The sequence below is a fragment of the Lagenorhynchus albirostris genome, chromosome 2 (genome assembly GCF_949774975.1).
Source record: "Lagenorhynchus albirostris chromosome 2, mLagAlb1.1, whole genome shotgun sequence".
Lineage (NCBI taxonomy): Eukaryota > Metazoa > Chordata > Mammalia > Artiodactyla > Delphinidae > Lagenorhynchus > Lagenorhynchus albirostris.
Genome location: NC_083096.1, coordinates 32943776 through 32961576, shown reverse-complemented (window position 1 = coordinate 32961576; position 17801 = coordinate 32943776). Strand labels below are relative to the sequence as shown.

General features: G+C 54.5%; 1 protein-coding gene across 5 annotated transcripts in view; it reads right to left on the bottom strand.

Annotated features, from left to right (window-relative positions):
* Positions 1 to 957: 957 nt before the first annotated feature.
* Positions 958 to 17801, bottom strand: part of SOX13 (SRY-box transcription factor 13) — a 44489-nt gene continuing 27645 nt past the window's right edge. Inside the window, exons 3-15 of one of the 5 annotated variants that reach the window (XM_060129145.1) lie at positions 12370 to 12568; positions 11073 to 11196; positions 10898 to 10984; positions 9559 to 9731; positions 9061 to 9129; positions 8452 to 8566; positions 5919 to 6004; positions 5548 to 5710; positions 5029 to 5138; positions 4795 to 4891; positions 4336 to 4479; positions 3250 to 3532; positions 958 to 2506 (exon numbers count right to left, since the gene is read on the bottom strand). In XM_060129145.1, coding sequence (XP_059985128.1) covers positions 2230 to 2506; positions 3250 to 3532; positions 4336 to 4479; positions 4795 to 4891; positions 5029 to 5138; positions 5548 to 5710; positions 5919 to 6004; positions 8452 to 8566; positions 9061 to 9129; positions 9559 to 9731; positions 10898 to 10984; positions 11073 to 11196; positions 12370 to 12568 — 1927 coding nt within the window. In that variant the 3' untranslated portion in view covers positions 958 to 2229. The remainder of the gene's footprint in view (positions 2507 to 3249; positions 3533 to 4335; positions 4480 to 4794; positions 4892 to 5028; positions 5139 to 5547; positions 5711 to 5918; positions 6005 to 8451; positions 8567 to 9060; positions 9130 to 9558; positions 9732 to 10897; positions 10985 to 11072; positions 11197 to 12369; positions 12569 to 17801) is intronic. The other 4 variants (XM_060129166.1, XM_060129149.1, XM_060129172.1 and 1 more) reach the window with 4 other exon arrangements.

The following is a 17801-nucleotide window of genomic DNA, read 5'->3' as shown; positions in this document are numbered from 1 at the left end:
GGTCACAGAGCCCTGAAGTACATAAATAGAGACCCTGCTTCATTAATCAGTATCCTGGGGGGCTTATAAATGGGCTCGTGGTGTCCATGTGAGCCCTTTTCTGGAATGAGGGTCCACAGCTTTCATTCGATTTTCAAAGGGCTCCTTCTCCAAAAGAAGAGCCATGGCTAAGGCATAAACTCCTTGTCTTCAGATGAGGAAAATTAGGCCCAAAGGGGAGACCTGACACACACACACACACACACAAGGCCATGTGGCTAGTTCTGGGGAGATCCTGAGCTTCCTGACTCTTATTACAGTGCTCTTAACCACTGCCTTCTTTCTTAGGACCTGGGTGGGCACTTTGCGGTGAGGTCTGCTCACCTCCTTGAAGCAGGGGCGGGGTCTTACTCGAGTGTGGGCTCTGGGGGTGGCATCTGGCCTGGGGCTCCCTTGCCTAGGATGTTTCCTCCCTGGCTCCATGCCTGAAGTTCCACGGAGCTGCCACCGGGGGCAGTGGTGCCCGGGCTGGTGGCACATTTAGGAATTCTGGACTTGGGCCAGCCTCACCACCCCATCCTGTCCCAGCAAAGACCAGATTCTGAAATGGTCTGTCTTTATTATGTCAACAGAAAACAAAATTCCCCCAAGTGTAAATAGGAGAAATGTGCTGGTTAAGTTACTAACCATTACCTTATTATTAACAAAATAAAGCACTATCTATGTTTACAGTCATAAAAAAAAGAAACAGCCTGGAGAGAAGTTGGTTCGGGGAAGTAGAAGGGGAGAAGATGGGGGAACGGACACAGACTCCACATGTGTCCCTGTAGGATTTGGGGTTCCCTTCCCACCTTGCCCCAGGGCTGTTCTGGATCTTTGGAGTCAGGTGCCAACGGGATTTGATTTTCCTAGGGAAAGACCTTGTGAAAGGGATCAGGAGCTGAGGCAAGTTACGGGTGTAGAGTGGGGGAGGGGAGGGGGTGTAGAGTCGGGGAGGGGAGGGGAGCGGGCAGGTGTAGGGGCAGAGCTGGGTGGGAGAGGATGAAGCCTTCCAAGGACAGGGTGGGGGTGGGGAGCTCCCATCCCCTGCTCAGGACAGAGGAGTGGAAACCAGCTGCACAAGAGCCCCCTCTCCAGGGCTTCTGTCACTTACAGAAGGGGGCACCATCAGTCCTCCTGCCCCCACTCCTGGCACTCAGGTTGGGACCAGGGGCTGGGGCACCATGACAGAGCCCCTTGGAAGCTGAGCACATTCCCATGCTGCTGGGAGCTAAAAATGGCTCCATGGGAACTGACATGCAGAGTCAGGGAGGGAGTGAAGGGGCAGGCAGGGGAGGTCAGGATGGCTGGGGAGCCCAGGGCAGACCAGGGGCTTACAGACACCCAGCAGGCGTTAAAGGGGCAAGGGCAGACACGGAGAAAGGGAGAGACACAAAAAAAGGCCCTGCAGAGAAACAAGGACAGAGAAATGCACCAAGGACACACAGAACCTGAGACACCCAGACTGACAAAGAGGTAGCAATTTGGGGACAAAGAGAAGCACAGAAAGAGCCCCCCGGAGAAGCAACAATGGCATCAAGAGACACACCCACAGGAAGTCAGCGACAGTGCCTGGCACTCAATAAATACCTTGTGCAATGAAAGAACAGATGAAAACATGTGCACTTGCGCACATGGGTACACATACACACACACATACACACACACACACACCAGCCAGAGGCACGAAAGGCTTGGCAGAAGATAGAGACATGGAGGAGAGCCAGACCTCTTTGCACAAAGTACAAAGCGATCCTCGTGGTAGAGGAGCGATCTGGGGTACTGTGGTGGGGCGGTGCGTGTTGGTCCCATGGTGGCTGGTCCAGCCAGGACAAGAATGGAAACAAAGCATGTGGCCCCAGGAGAACAGGTCTGTAGCTGCCATACCCCTGGGGTGGACAGACCTGCAGGAGGGGAGGGTCATACAGTGTCCCCTGGCCACGAGCCCCAAGGGCCACCACGGAGCTCAGCCAGCCCAGCCCATCACCGCCATGCAGGACCCACTCGGGCCATCAGATCCTCAGGTGTGCCCACAGGTGTGGTGGGGAGGGGGCATCTCCCATCATGAATGTATCTACAAATGCACAGCTGTGCCCATCTCCCAGGCATGCGCAAGTCCAAGTACCAACGCAGTCCGGGTGGGGTTGCTGTGCCTGCTGGCGTGGGGCCCGGTCTTCCCCATGGAGGAGGGCCAGGCCCACGTAGCCGGGATCAGTCTGTGAGTACCACCAGCTCCCCGTCGCTCTTCTCCTCGGCCTCTGAGTCCTCATCCTCGCTGTACCGGTACATCTCGCCATCAGCCACCGAGTGCCTGTCCTCTGTGCCCTCGCCCTCCTCCCTGAGGCTGCAGGTGTTGACGATGACAGGCATGTTTGGGTCCAGGCTGCGGGGCACATAGTGCTCCACCAGGGGCTGTGCCAGGGGCACGCCTGCCACCCGAGGGTACAGGACATCTGAGGGGCTCATCTGCACCTGGCTGGCCTGCGGGCTGCGGGACAGAAGAAAGGCATGGTTATAGATGCACCCGCACTTCAACCCCGACCCTGCTCTCCTCCGGTCCTCCGCAGGGCGTGCCCTCCGAGCTCCCACCCTTTTGGCTCCAAGACACATACACCCGGCTCCCTGGCTGCTTTCTGATGGCAAATTCACTGTCAGCTACAAACCCAAACACACACGTGCAGCCCCAGGGCCACGGGTCCAGACATTCCCAGAGGATCGTGTGTAAATCCAGTTTTGGGAAACTGTATATTTCATATGCCCCAGGGAGCTTCCTATTTAAAGAAACCCACTAGGATGCTTGTTTTGGTCAACTCCGGAATCCTCCGTATGATTATTAGTACCTTGATTTTTAGTACCCCTGAATTTTTATTGAGTTTGTCAAGGGGACCCACGGATACATTTCTCCAGATACCCACTAGTCCCCTGTCAGTCACAAATCTATATCCTGATCCACCAGGGACTCACCATGGTCACAGTCACCACTACAGTCACACACACATAATGCCCACACAAACGTATGCACACACATGCGTGCACACACACAGCTCCCCTGGAATCCCACTAAGGCCACACGCTAACCCCGGCCATTCACAAGAGCTGTGTGTGTGCGCGCGCGCGCGCACACACACACACACACACACACACACACACACACACACACACACACACACACACACACACACACACACACACACACACACAGAGTCTCAGGCGCTGGGGAGGCCTGCTCACGGGGTCGTGTAGCTCTGGCGGGCATCCTGGCGCCGGGTCCTCATCAGAGCCTTGTACTCGCCCACCCGCAGCCGCTTGCCCTCCACGATGCAGGTGCGCTTGGGCCGTGGCTTGTACTTGTAGTCAGGGTACTTCTCCAGGTGCTGCCGGCTCAGCCTTGCCTGCTCCTCGTAGTAAGGCTGCTTCTCCTGGTTGGTCATGGACTTCCAGCGGGAGCCTGGCCCAGCCCCCAGGGGCAGGCAGTCAGCTGGGCTCTGCTGACACCCCCAGCCCCCTGCAGATCCTGGAGGCCCCGAGAAGGTTTTGGTCCCCAGATTTTTGCGCAAGCACCTATACACAGCAAGGGCCTGGCCCAGTGTGGGTGCTCCATAGATACTGAGCGAATGAATGAGGTTGGCATGTATAAGGATATCCAACTGCTACCTTAAGACACAGCACCCACCCACATACCAAACTCCACAGCGACTCTGGGAGGCCTCTGGTCTGCATGTTTTGCATAAACAAAAGAGTAGCCACCCAGGCCCCCAACAATCCCCAGAGGCTCCCTGCTGAGGACAAAATACCTGGTGTCTCAGTTGACAAGAGACCTGAACTGGAGGAGCTGAGGTTTGAGAACAATTGCCCTCTTCTAGCTCCAGCGGCCCTGCCCCACATTTCTCCTTGGCCTCCAAAGAGGACATATAATTTCAAAGACCTTTCTACTGAGAGCCCAAGAATACCAGTCTCTCCTGTCTCCTGCCAGAGCCAGCTCCAAGGGTCTGGGCAAACAGGGGAACAAGTTAGGGAGAGATGGGGTCGGGGAGCTAAAGAACGTACACACACACTCTCTTCCACCTGAGTTCTTCGGTGCAGGTGCTATCAGAAGAGCCCTACAATGGTACCGGACTCCAGGACCCAGCTGTCCCACATCCTGCCTGCCTCCCACGCGCCATCAGATTCCACTGGAGTTCACCACGGCGTGGACCATCACCCAGAAAGCCCCAGTTAGACCCAGCTGACTCCTGCAACTAGATCCTGCTGACTATGGCTCCTGGAGCCCCTAGAGCCCCCCGAGACCCGCCCCCCCCCCCGCCCACTGGCCCTTACCAAGGATCTTGCTGATGCTGGAATTGTGCATGTCTGGGAAGGCCTGGAGGATCTTCCTCCTCTCATCCTTGGCCCACACCATGAAGGCATTCATGGGCCTCTTGATGTGGCTGCTGTTCCGGGACTCAGGGAAGTGGCGGGAGCCTGGGAAGCAGGGGAGGAGTCAGCCAGGCAGGGCAGCCAGTGTGGGGTAAGGAACAGTCCTCCAGGGCTGGCAGAAAAAAACATCCCCTACTTGACCACCAGAGGGCGCCGGGAGGCTCCCACAGGGCCAGGGATGGCCAGGAGTTAAGACCAGCAGGGGCCCAGAGACAGACAAGGGACAGATACGTAAGGGGCTCCACAGACAGACTAAGGGAGAGAAGCGATTGGAGACAGACACAACCTGACCCACCCTGGCCCTGGTGGGAAGCAGAGGTGGGCCCTCCTGCCCATCAGCCCAGTACCCCGAGCCCTCACCGTCCACGTCACAGCCCAGCATGGCTTCTTCCAGTGGGTGCACACAGCTCTCCTCCAGCCGCTCCTTGGCTGGGGATGTGTCCAGGCTAATGAGGTCCTGGGTAGACAGGGCAACGTGTACATCAGCCCCCTCTGCAGCACCCCACTCCCCTCCCCCGCTCTTCCCTTTGGTAGCCTCAGACACTGTGTCTTCCACCCCTGCCCACCCAGGTGCAGGGTAGTGGGAGCCCATACCTTACGGAAGGAGGTGTTGGGGGGACTTTCTAAGGCTCCACTGTGACCGTGCAGCAGCTGTCTGGCATCCTGGATGGCTTTGGTGACAGCATCCCCTTCACCAAGGAAGCCTATGGGACAGGGGAAGGAAAGGAAGGGAAAGGAGGGGCTATTGAGGGAGGTACACCCAGTTCATGTCTTGCCACCCTGGGGTGGTGCTCCCTCTTCCCCTCTGTTGCACTGCACATCCCCAAGGGGGCGCCATTTACACTGGAGTCCTGGTGACAGTAGACTGGAAATGAGAATGGCCTGAATCCCTGATTCAGGTGCCCAATCAGATACAGTGGGGAGAGCAGGAAGGGGATCTTCTTCCGGGACACTGAGTGCTGGAACTAAAAGGGGCCAAAGAGAGCAAGTCTAACGCCTTGTTTTATAAAAACTGTAACCCACAGAGCGGAAGGGACACGCTCAGGGTCATATCCTGCCCTCTTAGCTCTCTCCTAGAAGAGGGCTGAAGGGAAAGGTGTAGGGGCGGCTTACCCAAAGGCATGCTGGGGGGGCTGGCCTGCAGGTCCCGTGTGGGGGCCCCACGGCTGGGAGGACGGGGTCCACAGTTGCTCATCTTCAGGCTCGGGGAGCTGGAGGCATTAGGCAGCTCGGGGGCCTTGGGCTTGGCCGTGAGGTTTAGGGGTTGGGAGGGCTCCTGAGGGAGACCCAGAGGGTTAGAGACACCAAAGGACACCTCGATGGAGGGACTGCGGGGACACAGGGTGACAGAGGAGACAAGCAGACAGGAAAGGAAGACAGAAAAAGCAGGAGAACAAGGACAAAGGACCCCATGGTCCCCTAGGCGGGCAGCCAGCCACCACAGGTGAGGGCGGGAGCCCCCGGCCAGTGGGCGGGGGCAGTACCTGTAGGGCGTGGTGGGCAGACAAGGCCCCAGGCCTCTTCACCACTGGGGCAGCGGGGCTGTGCAGCAGCTGCAGCGGATACTCCACTACGGAAAAGGCGGCAAGGAGAAAAGTCCTGGATGAGCACAGAACAGCAGACGCCCTGCTTGACGAGGTCCCGGCAGCACAGAGTGGGCAGAGGCTCGGAGCTGGCCCAGCTGGCTTCCAACCACTGCCCTCCCAGCCCCAAAGCACTGCTGAGGACCTCCTGTGCCCTCGTCCCCCACTGCCCGGCACACCGATCAGCATCTTCACCCTGTTCCTGCCCTTCCCAACCCACTGACCGCGGAGTTCCCACCCGATGGTGAAACGAGATCAGGTACACCATCCACTCTTTCTACGGGTCCTTGTGTTTTGTACCTACTACGTGCAGGGTACAAAAGCAGCCGGCCTCATGCGCATCATCTCAACGTAATCCCTAGTATGTAGCATATAATAGGTGCTCAATATATCATCCCATTGTATGGATAATGAAGACTGGGAGAAGTTACATGGGTGCCCATAGAGTTACTGAATGGGAGCACTGAGATCTGAGATCTGAACTCTGAACCCAGCCGCATCCTCTAGACCTTTCCCCCCTACATGCACTCTCTCTCTGCTACCTAGCTGGCTTCATTCTCCCTCAAGGAGGACCAGCATCCCTGACTTGACAATTGAGGTGGAGAGATAAGCCATGTAGACAAACCACTGACCACATGGCTGGCGGTGATACGGGCTGCATGGGTGGCATACCAGAGAACTCTGTTCAGCTGGGGTGACTGGAGCAGGCTTCCTGGGGGGAGGGGAGGCGTGAGCAGGCGTGGCAGGTGGGCAGGTGGGAAAGCGGGAGGTGGGAAATGAGGCTGGCACTCGATGGGCAAGCAGGGCTCGGGGCCTGTGAAGGCTAAGCCCGGGAGTTTGGACCCTGTGCTATAGGCACCCGGGCACCACCTAAGGCTTTTGACCTGGGAGAGGTGTTACTCGTACTCAGCCGAGGCGGGGGCGGGGGGGGGGGGTTTAGCGGGGGAGGGGGTGGTGGCGCATCTGACAGCCACAGGCTTCCTGCTTACTAGGATTCAGGAGCAAACAAAGCAGGGGGCAGCCTAGCCAGTCCAGGTCTTCCTCCACAACTTATTTCCTGCCCCCAGCCCCCCTTGTCCAGCAAGGGTGTGGCCCCCTCCCCACAACTAGGCCGCTGCCCTCCTCACCCCTGCAGCTCGGCTCTATGGACACCTGTAGATGCAATGGTTTTGTGCAACCTGTCCTCCCCCTTCACCCCTCCCCATTCCCATTCCCCACTCCTCCACCCCAAATTAGAAACTGCCTTCAAAGTAGGGCCTGACTTTCTCAGTCCTTTGTGTTTTCCCTTCCCCCACCCAGGAGTCAGTGGTGCTGGTCCATGAACTGTGCCCACGGCCCAAAGCCCTTGCTGGTGGACCCGTAGGAATTCACCCAGCTAGATTTCCCCTGCCTTCTCTCTCACATGGAACAGGGAGCATTGACCAAAGGGAATTGACTTAAAACCCTTTCCCCTCCTGGATCAATTATGGGCAGCATCTCTGCCCTGTCCCCAGGAGCTCTCATAAGGAATCAATGATCGTAGGCTAATAATTCCATCTCTGCCTCCATCCCACGGTCACTGCCCTAGTCCAGACTGTCATCCCCCATCTCTAGAATCCCCTCAGCAGCCCCTACCCCGTCTTACCTCCAGTTGGTACCCCTCTGTTCCCCACCACCCACAGCCAGTGTGACAACACATCCTCTGCTGAAATGTTCCCGTGCATCCCACATTCTACAAAATAAATCCCAAAGTCCGTGCTCAGCCCCGACTGCCCTCCCCAGGCATATCCCACTAGCTGCCATGTGCTCCCCTCAACTCCAACACCCCCTTGGGCTTTCTGCCTCAGGATCCAGGCCCCTTCCCTCCACCCTCAGCTCCCAGCTTCACCCTCACAAGTCTACTCCCCCAGCACCCAAGCGAGCACCACCTCCTTAAGAAGCCTTCCCAGATTCCCCGGCTGCTGGTATCCTTCTGTCTCCCTCCCCAGACCGTAAATTCCTTGAGCTCAAAGTCCACATTTTATCACCCTCGTGGCTGCCCAACAACCAGTCAGCACCTGACGCTTGTTGCTGCTCTATCTGTGGTCACTGAGCCTCAGTGACAGGGCAGAAGGCAGCAATGCCACTGTCAGGGCAGAGCAACAGCATGAATTTGGGAGATGGACAAATCTCAGTCAACATTCAAAACATTAATATTCTGGTACAGGAAATGTCCCACAGAACTGGGGGGCTAGACCTAGATAGGCAACATCCTCTTATGTCTGGAAAGCACTTTATGGTTTTCAGTGTGCTATTTGTTTTCTTTCTCCCAGTGAAATTCAGAAAGAAGGGATTATTCTTTGACTAGACAGTTCCCAAAGTGAGGCCCAGAAAGGCCACACTGCACATTAATGGATGAGAGTGGTTCCTGGGCTCCTTCCCTGACCTCAGGTCAACCCTCCCCTCCCACACTCACCTGGCTTGCAGGGAATGGGCTGAATGGGCAAAGCCAGCTGGGAGTCGGGGGTGACAGGCAGAGGTTGGTGGCTTGGGGGGAAGGCTGGAATCATGACGTAAGGCATGTTGATCTGCTGAGGGCAAAGAAACCCTGTGTGAGTCCCTGGGGGGCCCAACCAGCTACCCAGCTGTGGTCATCCCTGGACACAGAGGGTGGACCTGGGGATGAGAGACACAGGCCTGGGGCAGGGACAGTTTTCAAAAGGATCCATCTGACCCTATGTCCCCTTTGTGGGCCTCTGTCTTCCTGCCCTCAGGTCCCAGCTGGGAGGAAGATACTCTGGGCCCTGCCCTTGAAATAGGGGACAAAAACAGGGGAGGAGCCGCCCTCCTTAGGGTCATGCCTGAGTGGTTCTGCTTAGTCCACACTCCCTGCCTTTCCCTGTCTCCAGTACCTCTCCACACTGGTGTCAACCCCTCAAGCCCCTGCTCCCCCAGAGCCCAGCCCTCCCCCCGGCTTTACCTGGATCCCAGCATCCAGCCCTCCCCCATCTTTACCTGGATCCCAGCACCCAGCCCTCCCCCCTCTTTACCTGGATCCCAGCACCCAGCCCTCCCCTCTTTTTACCTGGATCTGCTGCTGAAGGAGGTTGATCTTATGCTGCTGCTGAATCAGCTGTTGCTGCTGCTTGGCGATCTGGCAGAAGGAAAGAGTAGGTGATGGGAACACGCACCTTAGGCCCCAAGATCCCACCTCCCACAAGCCTTTGCGGCCCCATCCACACCCTGCCTCCCGTGCCTAGCGCAAGGACATGGAGGACAGCTGGACAGGGCAAGAAGCCGAACAGCCAACCCTCAGGATTTATTCTCCTTTTGTGGAGAGCTCACCCCTTCCTCAGAGACCAAAGATGGAGGCTAGGCAGGAAGCCGCCAGCTGCTTTTACTCAGAGCCCCACAGCACCGCTCCACGCCCTGTCCCCTCACAAGGGCTGATGAACCGCCAGAGGTGGGAATGCCCAGCCCCTGCCCACGGCCCCCTCCCCACCTGCCCCCACCATGCTCCGCTCTAGGCCCTGGACCAGACCCCCATCCCTGGAAAGAAAGCCAGACACCAAGCAGGGCCTACCTGCTCCTGCTGCTGCCGGGCCAGCTCCATCTGCTGCTGCTGCTTCTCAAAGAGCATAGCAGCCATGTTCTTCTGCTCGGAGTGGGCTGTCAGGAGCTGGTCCCGCAGGGTGGACAGCTGATGGATCATGACCAGCAGCTGGAGCTCCTTCTCTGCCAGGCTCTCCTGGGTCCCTGCTCCACAGTGAAGCAACCACCATTGAAAACTTTTGTTTGTTCATCTGTTACCGGTCCATCCGTACGACACTGAGCAATCGCTCTGCCCCAGGCCCCCGTCAGGGGCTGGACCACAGAGATGACTGAGATACAGTCCTTGCCCTGGAGGGGCCTCCTCATCTTGTCACCTGACAACTAGCTGCTCTAGAAGGTCCCCACCATCACTCACCGATTCCAGGCCCTGGAAATGCTGACGGTGGGGCATCTCAGCCCTGGCCCACCTCTGGGATGTCCTCAAGTGCCCAGTGCCACTGGGTCAGGGTGGATAACTAACCCACTGGAGGGTGACACGCTTAGGCTTTGGAGCAAGACAGATCTGGGTTCAAATTCCCCTTTTAATTCATCCCTCCTGGGAGCTGCTGGACAAGCTACCAACTTCTCTGCACTTTCGTTTTTGAATATATAAATGAGCACAACGATCGACACTTCACAGGGTTGCTGGGAGGGTTAAAGGTATTGAATGTAAAGCTTAGTCCCGGATCTGGCACACGGTCCTCAACTAGCAATGTCAGTGCTTCCTTGTCTCTAATCCAGTTCATGTCAGATGCAGCAGTTACTCCTAAGTGCCAGGATGCAGACCATGTGCATCAGAATTACTCAGGGAGCCTATGAAAAATACAGATGCCCAGGCCCCCATCCTCTGGGGTTCTCATTCAGTAGGCAGGGGTGGAACCTGGGGATCTGCATTGGTTTAAAGATTCCTCTGGGAGTGTGATTAACCACACTGGGAAACTTATCACCCTGATGAACCTAGGCAACACTTTAATTCACTTAGTGAGGTCCTGGTGGCCTGGAATTAATTTCCAGCAGTGAAAGGGAACGTTCGGCTCATTTTATAGTGAGATCTGAGAAGTGGCTAAGACATCCCCAAGGTCTCAAGGGTCCCAGGGGATTTGATTCCCACCAGGCCTCTGCTGCATGGGAATAAGCCTAGTGCTTGGACCCCCCCGGGTGAGGGATGGTGCAGACCCCTAGGACCAGGCACGAGCCAGAGTGGCACAGGCCAGGCGTGAGGGCACCAAGAGCCCCAGAAATTGCCCTACAGGCCTAGACTGCAGGGCCAGGCCTGGAGAAGGGAAAGGGGTTCAGACATCTGTCCCCTGCCCACCCATATGGGCCTTCACCTTTGACATCTTTGGTTTCCACACAGCTCCTTCCCAGAAACCTCTCCTTCCAGTCACTGGACAGCAGCTTCTCGATGGCCGGCACGACTGGAAGATACCAAAGGGCTAAGGAGTAACTGTCCTAACACCTCCCCACCCAGGCCCCCGTCCCTAACTAGGGCAGACGACGTCTTACCTTCTTTTAAATTTCGGTTGAAGTCCAGCTTCTCCTGGCTTCCAGAAGCAGCCTCAGAGCCTCCTGGTCTCTTGGGTTCTGGGGACCCATTGCTTTCCAGGGAGCTGCTGTCCTGTAAGACACACTGAATATCACTGTCACCCCCAAGGGAATGGGGGCAGACTGCAGTGTGGGGGGCTGGGCGCCCCGGGGATGTGTATCCTAGGGGAACTCCAGAATCTACCCAGCCCCACCCTCCAGTAGGGCCCTCCCTTCCCACCTTCCCAACCTTTGCTCTGACTTGGCTTGATAGATTTGGTGAAAAGAACAAAAGGTTTAAAGACAAGAGACCTGGGCTCAGTGATTCACAAGGTGCTTGAGCCCACATGAGTCCCTGAACTTCTCTGAACCTGACCTCGGTCTTCCGAAAATGGAAATACTAATACGTCCCCTGCCATAGGATTGTTGCTGGGATCAAGGGAGATAATGCACGTGAATGAGGTTTGCCACTGCAGACTTAAGAGGCCAAAAGCCAGCTATTACTTATTACTCCCTTGTATGCACCTACCACTCCAGCCCCGCAGGTTACTCTCAAGGCCCCCACCCCACCCTCTTTAAGACATTGTCCCCTCTCTCCTCTTCTCATCTGAGTCCTCTCCATTCTTTAAGACCCAGCTTAAAGCCCTACTTATCCAGGAAGTCTTCCTCGATCACCACCCCTACCCCTTAGCCCCCTTTCACATACTCCTCCTGGCTGGATCCCTCCTCAGAGCCCTAAAACTCTCCTCATTTTCACTCATTTGGCTTTTGATTTGGTATTCCCTTTTTACATCTCTTGCATGGAATCATGGAATTTTTAAGAGCTGCAAGAATCTTCACCACTCATGTAGTTCAGCTCCTTCATTTTGAGGATGAGGAACTGTATTGTCTTTAATAGCAATTTAACTCTGGTTCGGTTAATAAGGCTGCTTTTCTCGAATCATATGAAAAAGCTAGTAGATTATCTTTAAGCCAGCCTGTGAGCATGTGTGTCCTATTTCTCAACTAGTCTTCAAGGGTAAGGACTGGTCACACACAGGTGAGCAGTTCATATCAGGTGAGTGAGGGCAGAAGTGAGTTCATGTCCCGCTCTGACAGGTAGCCTGACCCACCCACCCACCTAAGTCTTGCCCCAGAGGAGAACGCTTCTGCCTGCCCCTCTGCCCAGCTAGGCTGGTGGGTGCCTGCTCCACCCACTAGGGGGAAGGGCACAGGCATAGGAGCTACAGAGGCGGGGTGGGGACACTGACCCAGGAGCCCCTAGGAGAGTGCTGGGCACCTGGGCTGGAGCTGGAGGGTCAGCGCCATCCTGGGGGGCCCGGGCTGGATCTCCGGGCTGGGGTTCAGCTGCGGTGGCCAAGCCCTGGGGGGCCTCGTGGCAGGGCTCCTTCTTCCCCTCTGACTTGACAGTACAGTTCACCATGGTGCCAACGTCATCCAGGGCCAGCTGGGCAGAGCCGGGGCTTCTCATGGACATCCTGAGGGAGGAGGGGCAGAGGGAGGGAGGCGAGTCCTGAACCCCGAGGCAGTGACTGTTCCCCCAGCCCCAAACAGGTACACTCATGCAAAAGGCAAGCTTCCATTTGGAACTCACTGTGACAAACCGGAAAAGATTCTTGTCCCCCCCACCCACCCACCTTTTTTTTTTTTTTTAACAGAAAGGTCTAGAGAAGACTGGGCCAACATTTGGCATGCCCTGCCTGTTGCAGTGTTGGAACTAGTGGACTGATGGGTCTCCCTGAGAAGCCTAGAGATTGTCAACTGGCTCCTTCTGAGCCCAATAAAGCCAAGATCATATATACAGTACGTGTCTGTGTGTGTTTGTGTATGTACGTACTTGTAATTAGTTACCAAAATTTAAAAATCAAGAGATATCCCATAAAACTCTGGATTTGAACTTCTCTTGAAGTTGGTCTGTGGCAACAATTGGCTGGAATTGAGCAGCAGTTACTCTCTATGAACAGGCCAGTTCGCCCTACTCTCCACCACTCCCTCCTACTCCCCAAAAGGGAAACCAAGTATCAACTACCCTATACACTTACTCTTTGTTTTCCTTAGAGTAGAAGCAAGATAAAAGTGAACTATTTGGAACAATTTCTTATATCTGTGTATCTATCTACCAAAAGTGAGGAATGAAGTAAGCTGAGAGATGAGTAGCTTTCAGAAAAATATTTTCTTATATTAGAGTCTCTCAATTAGAGTCTGGCCCCTGTGGGCCTCTGCAGTCCCTGGTGTAATATACGCAGAGACTGCATCCCCTGCCTCCTGTTGCTGACATCCCACTGCGTGGGATCACTACATAGACGAGCAGGATCCTGGGAGTAGTTTTCAGTGGTTATGTCAAGCTCAAGGTCAGAGTAGCAGTTGCCCAGAGCTCACTTGCTCACCCTCCAAAGTGACCGGGAAAAGACAGGTGGGGACACACAGCAGGTTCCAAGTATGCATGGGTCTTGCCTCAGCTACTTCACTAGCTGCTGAGTGACCTTGGGCAAGTTACTTGACCTTTCCACACCTGTTTCCTCATCTGTAAAATGGGTGGTGTGAGGGCTATGAATTGATATTTACAAGGTGTTTAGAATAATGCTTTGTACTAGTAAGCACCGAAGTAGCCTTTGTTAAAGCACTGCTGGGTGGAATGCAGCACAAGGACAAGAGCCTCAACATAGCTGGGGGGGTGGGCGTGGGAGGCTTGTTTGAAAGACAAAGTCATGGGTCACCCACAGATCAGAAATTCTGTGGTGAGGAGGGCATGGATCTGTTTGCACAAGCCCTCCAGGTGATTCTGATACATACTAGTTTGAAAAGCACTGTTAAATAAAATTTTTTTTAAACTTTGCTTACATGGGCATTAAATTTTTAGGAGGGGAGTGTAAGGCAAAAACTATATATAGTAAAACATCCCTTAAATTAAACTGCAGGTGCAGTATAACATTTGTATATTACGTCAACTGTGTAATAAAATGTTTCTTGTAATGTATAACGAATGATGCAACGTGCCATGTACAATAGATGTATACACTGTGTACAATACATGTACAGTATTTCACATGAAATAACTTAATGTGTTTGATTTGATGCCATCCTACAGATCAGACGAGACTAAACTCTCCCTCCACTTTCAAAGGGCAGGGTGCCCTGGGGGCTGGCGTGGGACTCAGGACAGGGCACTGCAGGATGAGCAGAGGAGACATACGTCAGCCCAGGAGAAGACACCCCAGCCCAGCTCACCCTGAGGCTTTAGGGTGCAGCTCTGGGTCCCCTCCCACCACCCAGGGACCCGGAGAGCGGCCAGGAAGCAGGCGCTCGGCCCATCCGGGCACAGGGAGGGGCGCAGAGCCAGGCCCCGAGCAGGGGGGCTGGGCGTGGGGGAGGGGAAGTCGGGGAGTGGTATTATCCTGAAGCTGAGGGCAGCAATTACATAACAAACAAACCCGGGGCTCAAGCTGTGAATTAATCAAACCGCTGAAAATAAAACCTTCCTCTCAGGAACTTCAGACAAAAGAAATGAAAACAACCAGGCTGGCTGGAAAATAAAAGACAGCAGCGCTGAAATGGGGACAAAAGGAAACCAGACAATAGGGTGTTGGACAAAGGCAATAAAGCCAAAGGAAGTGTGACAGGCGAACAATGCGGGCCTGTGGGCTTCTGATCCCCGGCCGCCTCCGCGCCGCGGGCCCACACCCACCGCGCCACTGCGCCCGCCAAGCCGCCGGGTGGCCTCCTCGCTCGGGACTGGGGTCCTGAGGGCTTTCTCCTCCCGGCGGTCCCAACTTCATGGCCTTCCAGCGCCTACCTCAAAGCCTTTCTTCCCACTGCAGCCCAGAGACCCCGGAGGCAGCCGCAGAGCGCACAGTTAAGGGAGCGTCGGACACCGGGCTGGGCCCCCAGCGCCAGCCGCCCACCCAGAGCTGCGGACCCGCTGTGCATCCCCCCAGCTGAAGGCGGAGGCAGAGGAGACGATGATCTGCCCTAATGAACTCCAGGACCGCAATGCTCAGGACCGTGGCCACTTGCCACGCGGCTGCTGAGCACCTGTACCACGGCCGGTCCCAATGCAAACGTGCTAAGTACAAACTACATCCCTACTTTGGAAGGGTTAGTACAAAAACAGAATGTAAAACAGCTCATTAATAACTGGTTGTTGATTACACGTTGACATTACACTTTGGATACTGTTGGGTTAAATAGATACATTGTTAAAATTCGTTTCACCTGTTTCTTTTTGCACTTCTTATTGTAGCTACGAGAAAACATTAAAAGTATATATGTGAGGACTTCCCTGGCAGTCCAGTGGTTAAAGACTGCCTTCCAGTGCAGGGGGTGCGGGTTCAATCCCTGGTTGGGGAGCTAAGATCCCACATGCCTTGTGGCCGAAAAAACCAAAACATAAAACGGAAGCAATATTGCAACAAATTCAATAAAGGTTTTAAAACTGGTCCACATTAAAAGAAAGTCTTTAAAAAAATTATATAAGTGGCTCACATTATATTTCTGTTGTAGCAGTGCTGCACTAAGACATCTCCTCCCTTTGAGCTTGATGGCCTTTTCTACCCACACTTAACCCCCAAGAGTACTTCCACCTGGGTACTGGGATTATCTTTATTTGGGAAGCCTACCTCCTGGAGCTCCCAACAGCTCACCCTGGCTTCTGGCACAGCACCTGGTAACAAAGAAAACGGCTCCTGGTGACCAGCCAAGGTAGCGTGGAGGTGTCAGTCTGTTCACCAGGGCGTGGTACCCACCAGACAACCCTGCCAGACCCTGCTAGCAGCCCAGACAAGGGCCCTTCATTCCCACAGGCGCCTGGCTCTACTTCAGGCACTGGCACTGGCTCTCCCTTGGTCCCCTCTCTGGACCCACTGGTTTATGGAGAAGCAACAGCCCAGGCTTGATGCAGAGTGCATGCAGGCTTTTGGGTTCAACAGTCTGGATTCAAATCCATGCTTTGCCACCAGCTGACTTGTGTGACCTTGGGAAGTTAACTCTGAGCCTCCATCTCCTAATCCATATAATGGGTGTAATAATCCACGTCACAGGTGTCCATGAACATTTAATGATACAGGGTGAGCACCCATTAAGTTGTCATATAGCCCAGGATGCTCCTAGAGCCAGGTGGTTGAGAGAAAAGTCTCTGGGGTCAGATAGACCTGAGTCCATTTGAATCCCAACTCTGAATAATTAATTGCTGTGCAACGGTGGCCACGTGACATAACCTCTCTAAACCCCAGTTTCCTCCTCAGTGAAATGGGAATAAAAACCCCCTGTATGGGGCTTCCCTGGTGGCGCAGTGGTTAAGAGTCCGCCTGCCGATGCAGGGGATGCGGGTTCGTGCCCTGGTCCAGGAAGGTCCCACAAGCAGTGGAGCGGCTGGGCCCGTGAGCCATGGCCGCTGAGCCTGCGCGTCCGGAGCCTGTGCTCCGCAACGGGAGAGGCCGCAACAGTGAGAGGCCCGCGTACCGCAAACAAAACAAAACAAAACAAAAAACCTGTATGAAGGGATGAGCCTTCCATTTAACACTCCAGACCCTATGCGATGTGACTGTTTTACATTCTCTTGGCACCCTGAATCTTGGCCTTCAAAGTACTTTTCACAGTTGGTAATGATACCTTCACATGTTTTATTTCTGACTCGCCCTGTAGCCTGAGAACCCATCCAACCTCACACTGTGGAAAGGTCCTTGTCTTTGCTCTTCATTGTAGCCCCAGAGTCTAGCACAGTGCCTGGAACATACAGGTGCTCAATAAATCCTTGTACAACACTCAGAGAATTTAATACAGTTCAGCAGCTCAGCACAAGGCAGACCTGAATGCATAGTAAGTGACAGCTATTATTACCATCATTATTAGATAGATGTTGCTCTCTGTGGTTTATTTCCCACATCTCCACCTCCCACACCCAGTTATCCTCAGCTGCATCTTCCTTGCATCTAAGTTCTTCCTGAGTGACCCAAATCTCCCAGTAGCAAAGCAAGTCCATTTCCTTTTGTTCCTACCTTGGGACAGGTAAGAAACATTTTCCACACCACCTTTTGAATTTAAAGACCCTGTTGGAGTCTTCCCTTAAGTCTCTTCCAGAGACTTAAAAAAAAATTCCCTTATTACCCTTTCCCTACAAAGCATGCTCCATGCTTCAATCATACACATGGTTTTTCAGGAGGTTTTAAGGTCAGCAGCCACATCCTCCCCTCTCCCCAGACGCCCAGAAGTCAAAGACTCTTTTAGTACACAGGAGATGTGAATTACTGGGTTCCACCAGTTCCCACCCAGGTCCTGGTCAGAGGCCACAAGCCCACAGGACTCTCCAGTGGGACTCTCACTCGGGTGGAAGTGCTCCCATGTACCCAATCTTCTCTCTCTCACCCAGCCTTACTCATATTTTATAAATGGGAAAACTGAGGCCCAGAGAGGTCAAGTTCACGTGGCTTGTTTGGGCAGTACTGTTTCAGGAATACAGAGTCAGAAGACCTTCAACCAGCTGGGACATGGAACAGTATTCCTGCTCTGCCTTCCCTGCCATCCGGGGAACCTAACCCATAGACCCTCTGCTGTCTTCTTCTCCTTGGCCTTACCTCACCTGAGCATCTGTAGGAGGTGTAGGCCCCTAGGGAGAGAGGGCTCTGGCCAGCCTCAACCTGGATGCCGCAGCATCTTGAGTCTCTGAGCTGATGGCTTTGAGGCCCTGGGCCCCCAAATCCAGTGCCTAGGACGAGG